Source organism: Mandrillus leucophaeus, unplaced genomic scaffold, assembly GCF_000951045.1.
Source record: "Mandrillus leucophaeus isolate KB7577 unplaced genomic scaffold, Mleu.le_1.0 Scaffold928, whole genome shotgun sequence".
Classification (NCBI taxonomy): Eukaryota; Metazoa; Chordata; class Mammalia; order Primates; family Cercopithecidae; genus Mandrillus; species Mandrillus leucophaeus.
Window position 1 is genome coordinate 372,333 of NW_012110119.1, and position 14,921 is coordinate 387,253.

The 14,921-nt window shown below is 35.1% G+C and overlaps 1 protein-coding gene across 1 annotated transcript in view; it reads right to left on the bottom strand.

Annotated features, from left to right (window-relative positions):
• Window positions 1-14,921, bottom strand: part of SLC26A7 (solute carrier family 26 (anion exchanger), member 7) — a 148,227-nt gene that overhangs the window by 19,554 nt on the left and 113,752 nt on the right. The window contains exons 15-16 of the mRNA XM_011970104.1: window positions 13,200-13,248; window positions 331-410 (exon numbers count right to left, since the gene is read on the bottom strand). Coding sequence (XP_011825494.1) covers window positions 331-410; window positions 13,200-13,248 — 129 coding nt within the window. The remainder of the gene's footprint in view (window positions 1-330; window positions 411-13,199; window positions 13,249-14,921) is intronic.

Below are 14,921 nucleotides of genomic sequence, written 5' to 3' on the forward strand. Positions count from 1 at the left end.
CTCGTGATCCGCCCGTCTCGGCCTCCCAAAGTGCTGGGATTACAGGCTTGAGCCACCGCGCCCCGCTGGGGAGGGCTATTTTTAATTCTCTTTCTTCTTGCCCATTCCCTTACTCAGTTTACATCTTTTCTTCCTTTAATCACTTCTAGATCTATTCTGTAGTCCCCAAAACCCACTTGATGTCTCCTGGATGACCTCACTTAGCTTAAGTTTACCATTGTCCCACCTAAACTCACTTTTCCTTTTAGCTGTTCTCCTGGCTTCACTATTATTCCCAGTTTGAGAGTTTCAAAGTTTCAGAATCATCATTTGTATCGTTCTCTCCCTTACTTCAACTCCCAAACAGTTCCAGCTGCTGTTCATTACACTGCTGAAATCCCTTTTGAGTCCTTCGTCTCCATTTTCATAACCTGGTGACCAAAGAAGGGGAAGATAGAAACTTCACTCCTCTTCTCTAGATTATTATCGCCCTATCATTCTTGCTTCCCTCCATGCAGGCTGCATTTAGACCAATCTTCTTGAATCTCAATTTTAAGTACCCTTTCATGTATATAGCCTACTTTCAACGGGGACTTAAGTCCTGCCTCTACCCCTAACTAGCTGCATGATCCAGAGCAAGTTACATCTCCCCTATGAGCCTCAACGTCATCAGTAAAATGAAGAGTGTTCTGGTAATTATTTTAATTATTTTAAAATGAAGAGTAGAGCATTTGCCTATTACCTATTTTAGTTATTGAGAATAATGCCCTGTGAATTGCTATACAAATATTTTGTTCATTGGACAATGAAGGATAATACAATAGAAATTAAAAATGCATTATTTACCTTAAAATCTAGTTAGGAGGAAAATGACTCTATAACCATATAGGTAATATGTAATGGATTAAAGCACGTGGTAATTTCTGTGTTTCACTATTACTATTGAATTCTACTTTATAGGTGAAGATACTGAATTCCAGTCTGCACCTGACTGAGTATTCTTCTATATGAATCTAGTTGACTTTTTTCTCCCTAACAAGATTGAAAGGAAGTGTGTCCCTTCAATATATTTTACTTCCCTATTAAACCTCAGAAACAGTATAACATTTGGATTGGAAGAAAAGGGAGATGGTTCTAGTTATGAGAATCCAAATAAAGGCTTAGACCCAGAGATGATTAAGTTAGATGTTGGAGCCATAAATGGATTTGTCTGGCTGGGATGGAGAACTTGTACAATGTGTGGTGAGAAGGAAAGCAATTTGGAAAGATAAGGAAGCTTTCAGGTGCCACACTAGGGAGTAGGTACTTGATCCTCAGAAGGAAACCATTATAATTTATTAAGAACAGGAGGGATTTTTTAAAGTAGAGGTGATTTAACATTAATCTGTCATTACATCACAGAATGAAATAAAGCTGGAATGGCAATTAGATCTTAGCTGCATGTCAATTCCATTTGTAGTAGCTTCTTACAATAACATGTTGAGAGGGTTCTGAGGCTACTTTAGCTCATAGGAAAAAAATGCCCTGATCTATTATTCTATCTGGTATGCGCATACATACTGGGTATTTTCTATCTATAGAATACAACAAAGGCTATCTATAGCAGAAGATAAAAAAACAATATGAAAATAATACTAATTCATTTCGAACATAATTAAGGACAGAATCAGAGTCACAGAAGTGAAAATGAAAGGTAATGAAACCAAGTTATAGGTTTTAGGGATTAAATTAAGATGCGAAATAAAAAGTAAGCACAGTACACATAACCTCAGCATTTAAAGCATAGGGGAGTAGAGCAGGGCACTACTTGAACAAGAGAGAGAGATAAGAGGACCGAGGAAACTTTGTAGAGGAGAGAAGGAGGATGTCAGAAGTAGTGTTCTGATCAACTATGTCTGACAAATATCAAAGGGCCACTGGGTACCAAAGAGTTTCACGAGGACCCAGCAAAGGTGATCATGCCCATCAGCTACTGTTCTGTGCAAAGTGGGCCTGGTCAGGATGCAGAAGTAAGAAACTCCTCTAAAAATTTTTCAGTTCAGAGAGTAAGGCACTCAAGTTAAATAAGTATTATTCTAGTTTTACATAAGTGTTCTCCGAGCACACAAGGCAGGTAAAAGTAAATTTGCCACAATAAACTAGAAAAGACCAGAAAAGCTGACATCTGAGATGCATCCATGTTAATGTGGGTCCATGCAGTTCATTCATATATTTATATTCTATTTTATTATGTTGTATATTGATTTACAACGTATCATATGCTGTAATTCAATTGATATTTTAATATGTATTTTATCTTCTTACAAAAACACTCTATATATTGATTGTCCATTGTACTGCTAATGGATGTTTTGCTTATTTCCAGTTTTGGGGGATTAATAAACAATTTTATGAAAAATCTTGTATACTCTTCCAGATACAAATATTAAGATATTCTTTTCTAAATTGTGTTTAGAAGTGCAAAAACTAATATAATTCAGCTTTTTATTCATCTAAGTTTATATGAATGAAATTAGAACCTTACAACATGTTTTCATTTGTCTTGCTTTTTTCCCCAACATTGTTTATAAGATGTATATAATTTTCATTATTATGTGAGTATAACATATAACAAATATATTAAGTAAAAACTGAATTGTATAGATATGTCACGATTTATATGAACCTGCTGCTTTAGTTGGTCACCTGAGTTATTTCCATGTTTGGATAGTTACAAACAATATTGTCATGAATATTCTTGTTTGTATACTTTGCTGCACATAAATTATCATTTCTTCAGGGTGTACAACTAAGAGCAGAATTGCTGATCACAGGATATGTGTATCTTCAACTTTATAAGACATTGCCAAACCGTTTTCCAAGGTGGATGCACAGATGGTAATCTGAAAATGCAAAATCCGAAATGCTCCAAAATCCAAACTTTCTCAATGTCAACATGACATCATAAGTTACCTTGAATACATCATTTTACTATCTTAATGGCATTTCATAATTGTTACTGTTCAGTACTTACATGTGGATAAATGTAAGAAAATGATTGCTTATTGGTAGCATATAAATTCAGTCAGGAGTGATGGTAATGCCAAACAACTGGAGATGGATTGTCCACATCATTTGCTTTCTTATGGTTAAATGCACACAAACTTTGTTTTATGCACAAAATTATTTAAAATATTGTATAAAATTACCTTCAGACTATGTGTATAGGGTGTACATAAAACATAAATTAATTTTGTGTTTGGAGTTGTGTCCATTCCCAAGATACCTTATAATGCATAAGTAAGTATTCCAAAATCCAGAGAAATTCAAAACCTAAAACACTTTCAGTCATAAATATTTCAGATGAGTGATACCCAACTTGTAAGAGTTTATACTACCACCAATATTGTAGGAGACTTCTTGTTGCCCTGTATCCTCACCAATCCTTGGTATTGTCAGATTTTTCTATTTTGACCAATATCATACATATAGTGTTATTTAATTTGCATTTCCCAAATAATAGCTGTGAATAATAATGGTGAAGTCAAGCATATTTCATATGTATGTATTTTGGTAACTTAAAACAATGTCCCTTTTTGTGAAATGCCTGTTCATGTCTTTTGCTCATTTTTCTATTGAGTTGTCTGCCTTTTTTTACTCATCGATTTGTAGTAGAAAGCAGTCCTTTCTGAATTTTATAAGTTAGATCTATCTTCTTCCACTCTGACTTATTTTTTCATGTTTTATATAGTGCCTTCTGGTAAACAAAAGTTCTTAAAAATACTATAGTGAAGTTTAATAATCATTTTCTTTATGCTTAATGCTTTATATTTCTTGTTTTAAGATAATTTACTTATTCCAAGTTCTTTTAAGATAGTTTCCTATGTGCTCTTCTAAGTTTACATTTTGTCTACTATATTCAGATTGATCTACCTCATACATATGTGTGGTATGGTGTGGATTAGGGGCCTAATTTCATTCATATAGATACATAATTGTCTCTGCATTATTTATCAATAAGACCGTCCTTTCCCATTGCTCTATAGTGCCATTTTTGTCATAAATAAGACAGCAATACATGTGAGGACTTTTCCCCCTCTGAGCTCTCTACTCTGTCATATTGACCTATTTATTTCTGATCCAATACTACACTGCAATGATTATTAGAGCTTTATAATACATCTCAATGCTAAGAGGACATACCCTTCATCTGTTCATATTCTTCAAGTGTCTTAACTATTCTTGGCCATTTGCATTTTTATTTAAAAATGTAAATAAGCTTGTAAAAAGCCATTAAAATATTCTATTGAAACTTTACTTGATATTAAATCTAAATTGATAAATCAGTTTTAGAAATTATGCTTTTTGATATCAAGTATTCTAATCAATGGGCATTGTGTTTCCCTCCATTTATTTATGAATATTTACTTGCTACAGGTATTTTTAATGTCTCATAATAAAGTTATACACCTTCATCCTGTGTGGGTCTATATATTTTTATTTAAATTCATTTCTAAGATTTGATTTTTTTTTTTTTTGAGACGGAGTCTCGCTCTGTCACCCAGGCTGGAGTGCAGTGGCGTGATCTTGGCTCACTGCAAGCTCCGCCTCCCGAGTTCAAGCCATTCTCCTTCCTCAGCCTATTTATATATACTTTATATTATATATAATATATATTATTTATATAAATATATCATTATACATTATAATATAATTATATATTTCATTTCTTTCTTGTTTCTTTTTCTCTCTTACCAAGGAGTGATGCTAATTTTATATACCATATGACCCTATATAATCCTAACAAGTATTTAGGTAATGATTTGGACTTCAGTGATTCTGCCTTCATTTTTCCTGCTCTCCCTCCCTTATTTGCTCTCTTTTTTCCATTTATTCATTAATTGACCATCTATTAAGTTTTTGTGCCTAGTGATAAAGCCATAATAGAAACAAATACCAAATTCTTTGGGAAATAATGTTAAATGAAAGAGACAGTCAATGGGAAAAGAAAAATAGTTAAGACTTGAGAAATAAGGCAGTAACCATGCCATTCTTGCTTTCTAAAAATATTCGTAATTCATTTTTTTCAAGATGGCTGACTAGGGACATCAGATACCAGTTCTCTTCAAAAACTAGGTCAAAGTTGTTGGTGAATGGGCGTGTTCTGAATGGAATATTGAGGGAAGAGAGCCAGGACCTGTCAGAAATCCCAATAGAAGAAGCCGGGTTGCATACAAAAAACGCAGCAAAATCCGAGAGATTGGCAGCCGAGGAATTCAGAGTTCCACAGAAAATATAAGTGGGGGTGCTTCTCTGTTCCCCTCACCCCTGTAACAATCTGCAGACTACCAAACTCTTAGGGAGTCCTTCTGCTCTTGTGACTGTGTAATGCTGTTGGTGGCAACTTGAGAACTTCTCAGGGTCAAAGAACCAGGTGACCAGCTCAAACATGTGTGCCCTCACTCTCCTCAGATCTAAGCTAAGATGGCACCATACTAATTGTGCACCCATGGTGGACTTCTGCCCTACCAGAAGATTCTGTGTCATTGAGTCGCTGCACCGCCAGATTGCCCACAAACATCTTCTACAACCCACTCTGACTTTGGCAGGTGCAGAGGACCAGTGGGTCCCAGGGGAGCTTTCAGACCCCTGGAGATCTAACCTTCAGCCACTTCTATGGGTGGGCACTCAGCTCACCAAAGCCCCCCTTGGGACAAAGGAAGCATAGATGTGGTACCAATCACTGAAGGGGGGCAACACCAGCAGCCAGGAACAGACATGGAGAGGTGATCATCTCCCACTCCCCTCATCCACTATTGCAGGCCCAGGAGAGGTTCTCCCTGCTGGGCGCTGGTATGTGTGAAGGAAAGCACTTGGAGAAAGTGCTTCTCATGGCAGCTCCACCACCACTGAAAGTGAATCCACCCTGCTTGGGATTGCACAATGAGCAGGGACCAATTTCTCCTTCCTATACAGAACAGCAGCAGCCCTGCAATGGAGGACATAACCTACAGAGTTGTCTGCTCTGGACTGGGGAAGGTGGCTCTGCCCTGAGTTGGTTTTAGTGGCAGTGGACAGAGGGCTTTATCCACAGTCTGCAGCCACGAGCCAAAGGACAAAGTCTATATAAACTGAAGGTCATGAGCCCTGAGGCAGGGGTGCAATAGGGAGGTAAATTGCATTCCTGCCAGCCCAGCATTAGAATCTGGTGCTCACCCCACTGCCCCTTCCTTGGAGATCTACTCATAGCCCAACATTATCTCCCCTTGCCATCCTCCCATGAAAATGAGTGCTTCCACTCCTCAGCCTCCTGGAGAGTGAGCCAGCTCTGAACTGCCCCACAACATAAAAACCTGCTGCCAGAAGGACATAGTGCTAGTGCAGGAGAAAAGCTACCTGAGACCTCTGTACCCTCAGCCCTGCAGAAGATACTGTTTTGGCTCTTACATTCAGTATACCACTACAACAGGCAGCATCTGAGAAAGCCAGTGCACAGAAGCTGTCCACAAACAAGGAACTCATGCAGAACCTTGCCCTGAAAGCACCCAGAAATGAAGACAAAGGATTGTAAAAAACATACACTGCAGTATACCCTCAAGGGAAAAAAGAATGAAAAATGTAAAAGTCCCATCCAAACTATATAAAACTCAAAAATAAGCAACAGTTCCTTCAGATGAGAAGGAATCAGTGAAAGAACTACTGCAGTACAAAAAGACAGAGTATCTTGAAACCTCCAAAGGATCAAACTAGCTTTCTAGCAATTGATTCTAACCAAAAGGAAAAGTCCAAAATGACAGATAATGAATTCAAAATGTGGATTCAAAAGAAACTCAGTGAGATCCAGAAGAAAGTTGAAAACCCACACAAAGAAACTGGAAAACAATTTAGGATTTGAAAGATAGCTATATTTTTATAAAAGCCAAATAGAGCACCTGGAATTAAACAACTCACTAAAGGAATTTCAAAACACATTTGAAAGCTTTAATAATATACTAGAAAAAATAATTTTAGACCTTGAAGACCAGTCTTTCAAATTAACCCTGACAGAAAAATAAAGAAAAAGATACTTTAAAAATCAAATGAAGTCTTTAAGAAATTTGAAATTATATAATACAACTAAACCTGTAACTTACAGGCATTCCTGAGAGAGAAGGAAAAGTAAGCAATTTGAAAAACATATTTTAGCAAATAATTCAGAGAAATGTCTTTTATCTTGCAGGTGAGGTAATTATCCAGATACAAGAAATTCAGAAAACACATGTGAGATACTGTAGAAGACATCACTGAAGCAGAGTCATCAGACTGCCCAAGGCCAACGTGAAGAAAAAAAAAAAAAACCTTAAAGACAGCTAGAAAAAAGGGCTAAATTACCTATAAAGGAAATCCCATTACACTAACAGTAGATGTCTCAGCAGAAATATTACAAGTCAGAAGAGGTTGGAGGTCTATTTTTAACCTTCTCGAAGGAAAAAAAAAAAAAAAGGCCAACCAAGAATTTTATATTCTCTCAAACTGAGCTTCATAAAAGAAGGTGAAATAGTCTTTCTCAGACAAGGAAATGCCAAAGACAACCAGACCAGCCCTACAAGAAATCTTCGAAAGAGTTCTAAACATGAAAATGAAAGGACAATACTTGCTACCATGAAAGCATATTTTGTACAAAGTTCACAAATTTTATAAAGCAATTACACATTTGAGACTACAAAGCAACTAGGTAACAACATTATGACAGGAACAAAACCTCACATATCAATATTAACCTTGAATATAAAAGGCATACATGCTCCACTTAAAAGATATGGCTTGGCAAAATGGATTTTTTTTTAAAGACCCAACCATCTGCTTCCTCCATAGACTCATTTTATGTGTAATGACACTCACAGGCTCAAAGCAAGGGGAGGGGAGAAAGATCTATCTCACAACTGGAAAATAAAAGAACAGGATTTTCTGTTCTTGTATCAAATAAAACAGACTTCAAAAACAATGGCAAAAAAAAAAAAAAAAAAAGAAAGAAAGACAAAGAAAGGCCTTATATAATGATTAAATGTTTCAATTCAACAAGAAGATTTAACTATCCCTAAATATACATGCATCAAACATTGAAGCACCCAGATTTATAAAATGAATACTACTAGACCTAAGAAAAGGGACAGTGGCCAAATTATAATAGTGGGGGACTTCAATACCCCACTGGCAGCACTCGAAAGATCACTGAGGCAGAAAACTAACAAAAGAACTCTGGATTTAAATTGGATTCTTGACTGGATAGACCTAATAGACAACTACAGAACATTTCACATAATAAGCACAGAATATACATTTTTCTCATCTGCAAATGGAACATTCTGTAAAATTGACCACATGCTTGATCATAAAGCAAATCTAAATACACTCCAAAAAAATTCAAATCATATGAAGCATCTTTTTGGAATACAGTGGGATAAAAGTATAAATCAACACTAAGAGGAATTTTCAAAATTACACAAGTACATGGAAACTAAGCAACTTGCTCCTGAATGGCTTTTGAATAAACAATGAAATTGAGGTAGAAGTAAAAAGTATTTTTGAAACAAATCAGTATAGAGATACAACATACCAAAACCTCAAAGATACAGCAAAAAAAAAACACAAACAAACAAACAAAAAAAAACAGTGTTAAGAGGACAGTTTATAGCATTAAGTGTCTACATCAGGAAGATAGGAAGATCTCAAATTAACAACCTAATATCATATCCAAAGGAACTATACAAATAAGAACAAATCAAACCCAAAGCTAGCAGATGAAAAGAAATAACAAAAATGAGAATAAAACTAAATGAAATTGAGACAAAAAAATACCAAGGAGAAATGAAACAATGGTTCTTCGAAAGGCTAAACAAAATTGATAGAATATTAGCTAAATAAACCAACAGAAAAAAAGAGAGAAGATTCAAATAAGCACAATGAAAAATGGTAAAGGTGATATCACAACTGACAGCACAGAAATCCAAAAGATCCTCAGAGACTACTGTAACCATCTCTATGCATACAAACTAGAAAACAAAGAGGAAATGGATACATTCCTGGAAACATACAACCCCCCAAGATTGAACCAGGTAGACATTGAAATCCTAATCAGACCAATAAATAATTATGAGATTTATTCAGTAATAAAAAAAAATCTACCAACCAAAAAGAAGTCCAGAACCAGATGGATTCACAGGCGAATTCTACCAGACATACAATGAAGAACTGGTGCCAAGCTCATTGAAACTATTCCAAAAAATTGAGGAAGAGAGAGTCCTCTCTAACTCATTCTTTGAAACCAGTGTCATCCTGATGCCAAAATCTGGTAAGGACACAATAAAAAAGTAATACTAAAGGCCAATATCCCTGATGAACAAAGACACAAAAATTTTCAACAAAATAGTAACAAAGTGAATGCAGCAGCACATCAGAAACAAAAATTCATTGTGATCAAGTGGGTTTTATTCCAGGGACATAAGGATGGTTCAACATTTGTAAATCAATAAATGTGGTTCACCACGTAAACAGAATTAAAAACAAAAACAATATGATTATCTTAATAAATTCAGAAAAAAGTATTCAATAAAATCCAACACCCCCTCATGACACAAACCCTCAACAAATTAGGTATCAAATATGTCAAAATAATAAAAGCAGTCTATGTCTATTGAATGGGCAAAGACTGATAGTATTCCCCTTTAGAACTGGAACAAGACAAGGATGCCCACTCTCACCATGCCTATTCAGCGAAGTACTGGAAGTGCTAGCCAGAGAAATCAGGCATGAGAAAGAAATAAAAAATATCCAAATAGGAAAAGAAGAAGTCAAACTATCTGTCTTTACAAATGATACAATTCTATACCTAGAAAACTCTAAAGACTCCGCCAAAAGATTTCTGGAACTAATGAATGATTCAGTAAAGTTTCAGGATACAAAATTAATGCACAAAAGCTGTTGCATTTATGTACACCAACAAAGCTGAAAGACCAAATCAAGAACTCAATCCCATTTACAACTTCCACAAAAAACAAAAACAAAAACAAAAACCTAGGAATACGTTTAAACAAGGACATGAAAGGCCTCTACGAGTAGAACTACGAAACACTGATGAAAGAAATTGCAGATGGCACAAACAAATGGAGAAACGTCCCATGGTCATGGAAATGAAGAACCCATGTCATTAAAATTACTACCACTTGAAACAATCTACAGATCCAATACAATTCCTAATACATTATATCATTTTTCACAGAAATAGAAAAAATAATTCAAAACTTCATATGGAACCAAAATGGAGCTAAAATAGGCAAAGCAATCCTAAAGGAAAAAGAACAAAGCTGGAAGCTTCACATTATCCAACTTCAAACTATACTACAAGGTATAGTAACCAAAAAAGCATGGTACTGGTACAAAAACAGATACATAGATCAATGGAACAGAATAGAGAATCCAGAAATAAATCCACATACCTATAACCTATTGGTCTTCAACAATATCAACAAATATTAAAGATGAAGAAAGGACTCCTCATTCAAAAATGGTTCTGGGAAAACTCGCTAGCCACATGCAGGCAAATGAAATTGGACCCCTACTTCCACCATATACAAAAATTAACTCAAGATAGATTAACGACTTAAATGTAAGACCTGAAATTATAAAAATTCTAGAAGAAAACCTAGGAAAAACTCTTATGGACATTGGTGTAAGCAAAAGATTTATGACTACGATCTCAAAGCAAATGCAACAAAAACAAAAGTAGACAAATGGGGCTTAGTTAAACTAGAGGCCTTCTGCACAGCAAAAGAAACAACCAACAGATTAAACAGACAACCTAGAGAATGGGAAAAGATATAGGCAAACTATGCATCAAACAAAGGACTAATATTTAATCTATAAGGAATTTGAACTCCAGTGAGAAAGAGAAAATAACCCCATTAAAAACTGAGCAAAGGACATGAACAGATGCTTCTCAAAAGAAGACATACATACGACCACCAAACATATGAAAAAATGCTCAACATCATTAATCATCAGAAATATACAAATCAAAATCAAATGAGATACCATCTCACACCAGTCAGAAAGGCTATTATTAGAAAGTCAAACACTAACAGATGTTGGTAAGTATATGGAGAAAAGGAAATGCTTACACACTGTGGGTGGGAATGTAAATTAGTTCAAACCCTGCCCTCCGCCATGGAAAACAGTATGGAGCTTTCTCAAAGAACTAAAAAGAGAACTACCATTCAACCTGGCAATCCCACTACTGGGTATCTACCCAAAGGAAAAGAAATCATTTTATCAAAAAAAAAAAAAAAAAAAAAAAAAACTCCTGCAGTCTTATGTTTATCACAGTACTATTCACAATAGAAAAGTCATAGAATCAACCTAAGTGGACTGGATAAAGAAAATGTACTATATATATACCATGGAATATTACACAGCCATAGAAAAGAATGAAATTATGTCTTTTGCAGCAACACGGATGGAGCTGGAGGTCATTATTTTAAGTGAATTAATTCAGAAATAGAAAGCCAAATACCACATGTTCTCACTTATAAGTGGAAGTTAAGCAATAAGTACACATGGACATATAAATGGAAATAATAGACACTGGGAACTCCAAAAGTAGGGAGGATAGAAGATGAGGAGAAAGTTGAAAAACTACCTACTGGGTACTATTTTCACTATTTGGGTGATAGATTCACTAGAAGCCATACCCTAGTATTAATCAATATACCAACGTAATAAAAACCTGCACATGTCTCCCCTGAATCTACAATAAAATAAAAATTATTTAAAGTAAATTTAAAAAATGGATTCATAATTGAATTCCCCTTATTAAGAAAAAGAGAAATTAAAATATCCAGTTTTCACCCTGAATTTTCAGCATCGACCTATTTCTTCAAACTTGTGATCTAATAACAGAAAAATGTATAATGCTACTTCATTCTTTTAAAAATCATGTTATTTCTTTAGCTCCATGCTAAAAAGAATATAGTTATTTTGAAGCATATGTTTAAGGTAATAGATGTCATTCCATTAGTAACACTTTTTAAAAATCTAACACATTTGTAACTGAAATTATTTCCAAAAATTCAAAATAAAAAGTAATACAACTAGACATTTGTCAAAGACTTCCAATAAAAATCACTTATATTTCCACCTACTTAGAAGAAATTGGCTAAGCAAATATTGCATGATACAAAAAAATAAGAGATTTTTGTAAAACCTTTTATATTAACTAAAAGTCACAATTACGAATAATTTAACTACACTGAGGCTTTAATCTTAGTGAATATCAAATTAAAAGATAAATATACAAATTTGTTTCAACTCTTTTGTTATCATTTTGTTATAATATCACAACACTTCTCATCCATATTTTCTTGTATATCTTTTAATTTTCTCTATACTGAGACAACGGTCACATCAATTCATCAGTTTGCAATGAAAGATAATTAAACTTCTAGAGAACATTGACCTGGTAATTTAATAAGCATCCACCATCAAAATATTTGTTCTTGTCACCTGATTTTGCAGGTAAATCTGAACATGTAATAGCTTTAAATTGCTGGTTTGTTTTGGGTGGAGATCCAAAATGTATTCAAAGATATATTTCATGATAAATCCTCATCCATATTAAAACTACACTAATGCCATGAATTTCAATTTGTGGGTCAAACAGTTAAGAAAATGAAAAGAAGAAGGAGAGGAAAGAGGAGAGAAAAGGAAAAGAGGTGGGAGAGGAGGAAGAAGAAAGAGAGGGAAAAGGAGAGAGGAGGGAAGAAGAAAGAAAAGAGGAGGAGATTGAAGAGAGAATAGGGAAGAGGAAGAAGAGAAAAAGGAAGAAAAGAATGAATAGAGAGGAGAGGAGAAAATAGAAAAAAAGTAGGAAAAAGGAAGACAGAGGAGGAAGAGAAAGAAGAGTAGAAGTGAAGGGGAGAGGGAGAAGACAGGAGAGGAGGAGGGAGAAAGAAAGAGTAGAGAAGGGAGAAGGAGCCAAATGGCTAAATCTATTTTCTGCAGATAAAAGTATCAGTGCTTATTTGGTAACATAAGCTTAAGCTAAAGCCAGTAGAAGGGAGGAGGAGAGTAGAGGGAAGAGGAAAATTAGGAGAAAAGAGGAAGAAGAACAGAGGAGGGAGGCAGATGAGGAGAAGGGGAAGATTTTATTCTCTGGTCTATATTCAAGTCAAACACTTAGATTTTCTTTTTCCTTAAGGCTAACTCACCATTGCAGTTGCCATTGGATAGGGAATTGAGCAACGTGTTTTGTTCACACTAAAATAAAAACAAACATTAAGAAGAAAAATGTTATAAAATTTTACTTCTGTCTGAAAAAAATCACATCATTCTTTTATTTAGAAAGAATAACAAAAAAACTAGTCTCCAAAATTATTTTTCACTAGCATTCTTTTCAGAATAATGTATAAAACAAACTTTGAAATAATAAAATGATAATTAATTCTAAGTATATAGCAATTCAGCAAATAATTTATGTTATCAGTAAGACTGTCTTCTTCAGAATATTTCCTGCAAGACTAAGTTTGCTTTGATTTTGGATTAGAAATTAAACATTTGCACATTTTTAAAGTAGCATATTCAATCAGAAATCATCTTTATTAACATTGCATTTTAAGAGGGAGAACCACTGATCATATATATTACCACTACATGAAAATGCTGGATTAAAAAACAAACAAAAAAACAGCTCTGTATCCTACAGTTAATCTTGTCGGACAATAATTGATGCCTCTAACGAGATCATGTGCTATCAACTTCACAAATAATGTACTATTGCTATTTTTGTTAATCATGATGATAGCAGTTGATATTTCTTCAGTCCTCACTGTATGCCAAGGACTTCACACTAATTATTTAATCCTCAGAAAAATTGTATGAAGTGACAAATTTTATTTTTTATATAAGAGAGTCAAAGATTAAAAAGGTTAAATAACTTCACCAAAGTCACAAAGCTAGTAAGAGCATGGGTTAGAAGCAAAGTTCATGCCCTTCCAATTCCAAGCCTCTTGTTCCCAACCACTACATTACACTGCTTCTCTCACAAGATGAGTTTTTATCTTAAAGGCTGACTAGAGAACCTCTGTTTTTCTCTTCTTTATAGCCACAGCTTATGTATTTTAAGCCTGACTCACAGTTATCAGCTATACAATTTCCATCAGGTTATTTTATCTCTCTCGATTTCTACCTCCCTTTTTATGTAACATTCAGGTAATGCCACTTACATCTCAGGGCTGGTGATGATTAAGTTAGCCTGACTAAAGGGACTGGCCCCTGAGAGATATTCAGTGAACTTGAGTTTCCTTTCCCTTGTCTTAAAAATACCTCATCTGAAATCTCCCATGGAAAAGAACTTCAAAATAATTTATGTAGATATTCGACCGTTAAGGTGGTGGATCATAACTCCATGCTTCTTAAGTGTGGGCTGCACACAGTGACTTTCTTCCGGAGAGCACAGAATAAAGAGAAGGGAGTCACTTTACAGTGGAGAAACCTGGCAAACACTCCCTTATCCAGGTGATCAAGGTAGAATAAACATGTTGATAAAGCATGTTGATTGTAGGTACCCTTGATACAGTGTGATGAGAAGGGCACTTTACCTCTATAGTTTTCCTCCCAAAAGGGGCCCACGCTTAGAAAGGTCTCCAATCTGGTTTAATGATATTCTGTCACCATCTTGAAATTCTTAATAATTGTCGAACAGGGGACCTCACATTTTCATTTTGCACTGGGCCCCTGTAAATTACGTATCTGATCCTGTATATAAGGCTTCTGTGGTACAAATTAGGGTAAGGCCCAAAGGCAGAAGTGTGAAGCTGTAAGGGACAAGAATGTGATTCAGGACAGCTCCTAAGACATCAGAAATGGGAGGGTCAAGATCTTCTATGTACCCAGAACACTGGGAATAAGTAGCTCAAGGACACAAGAAAAAG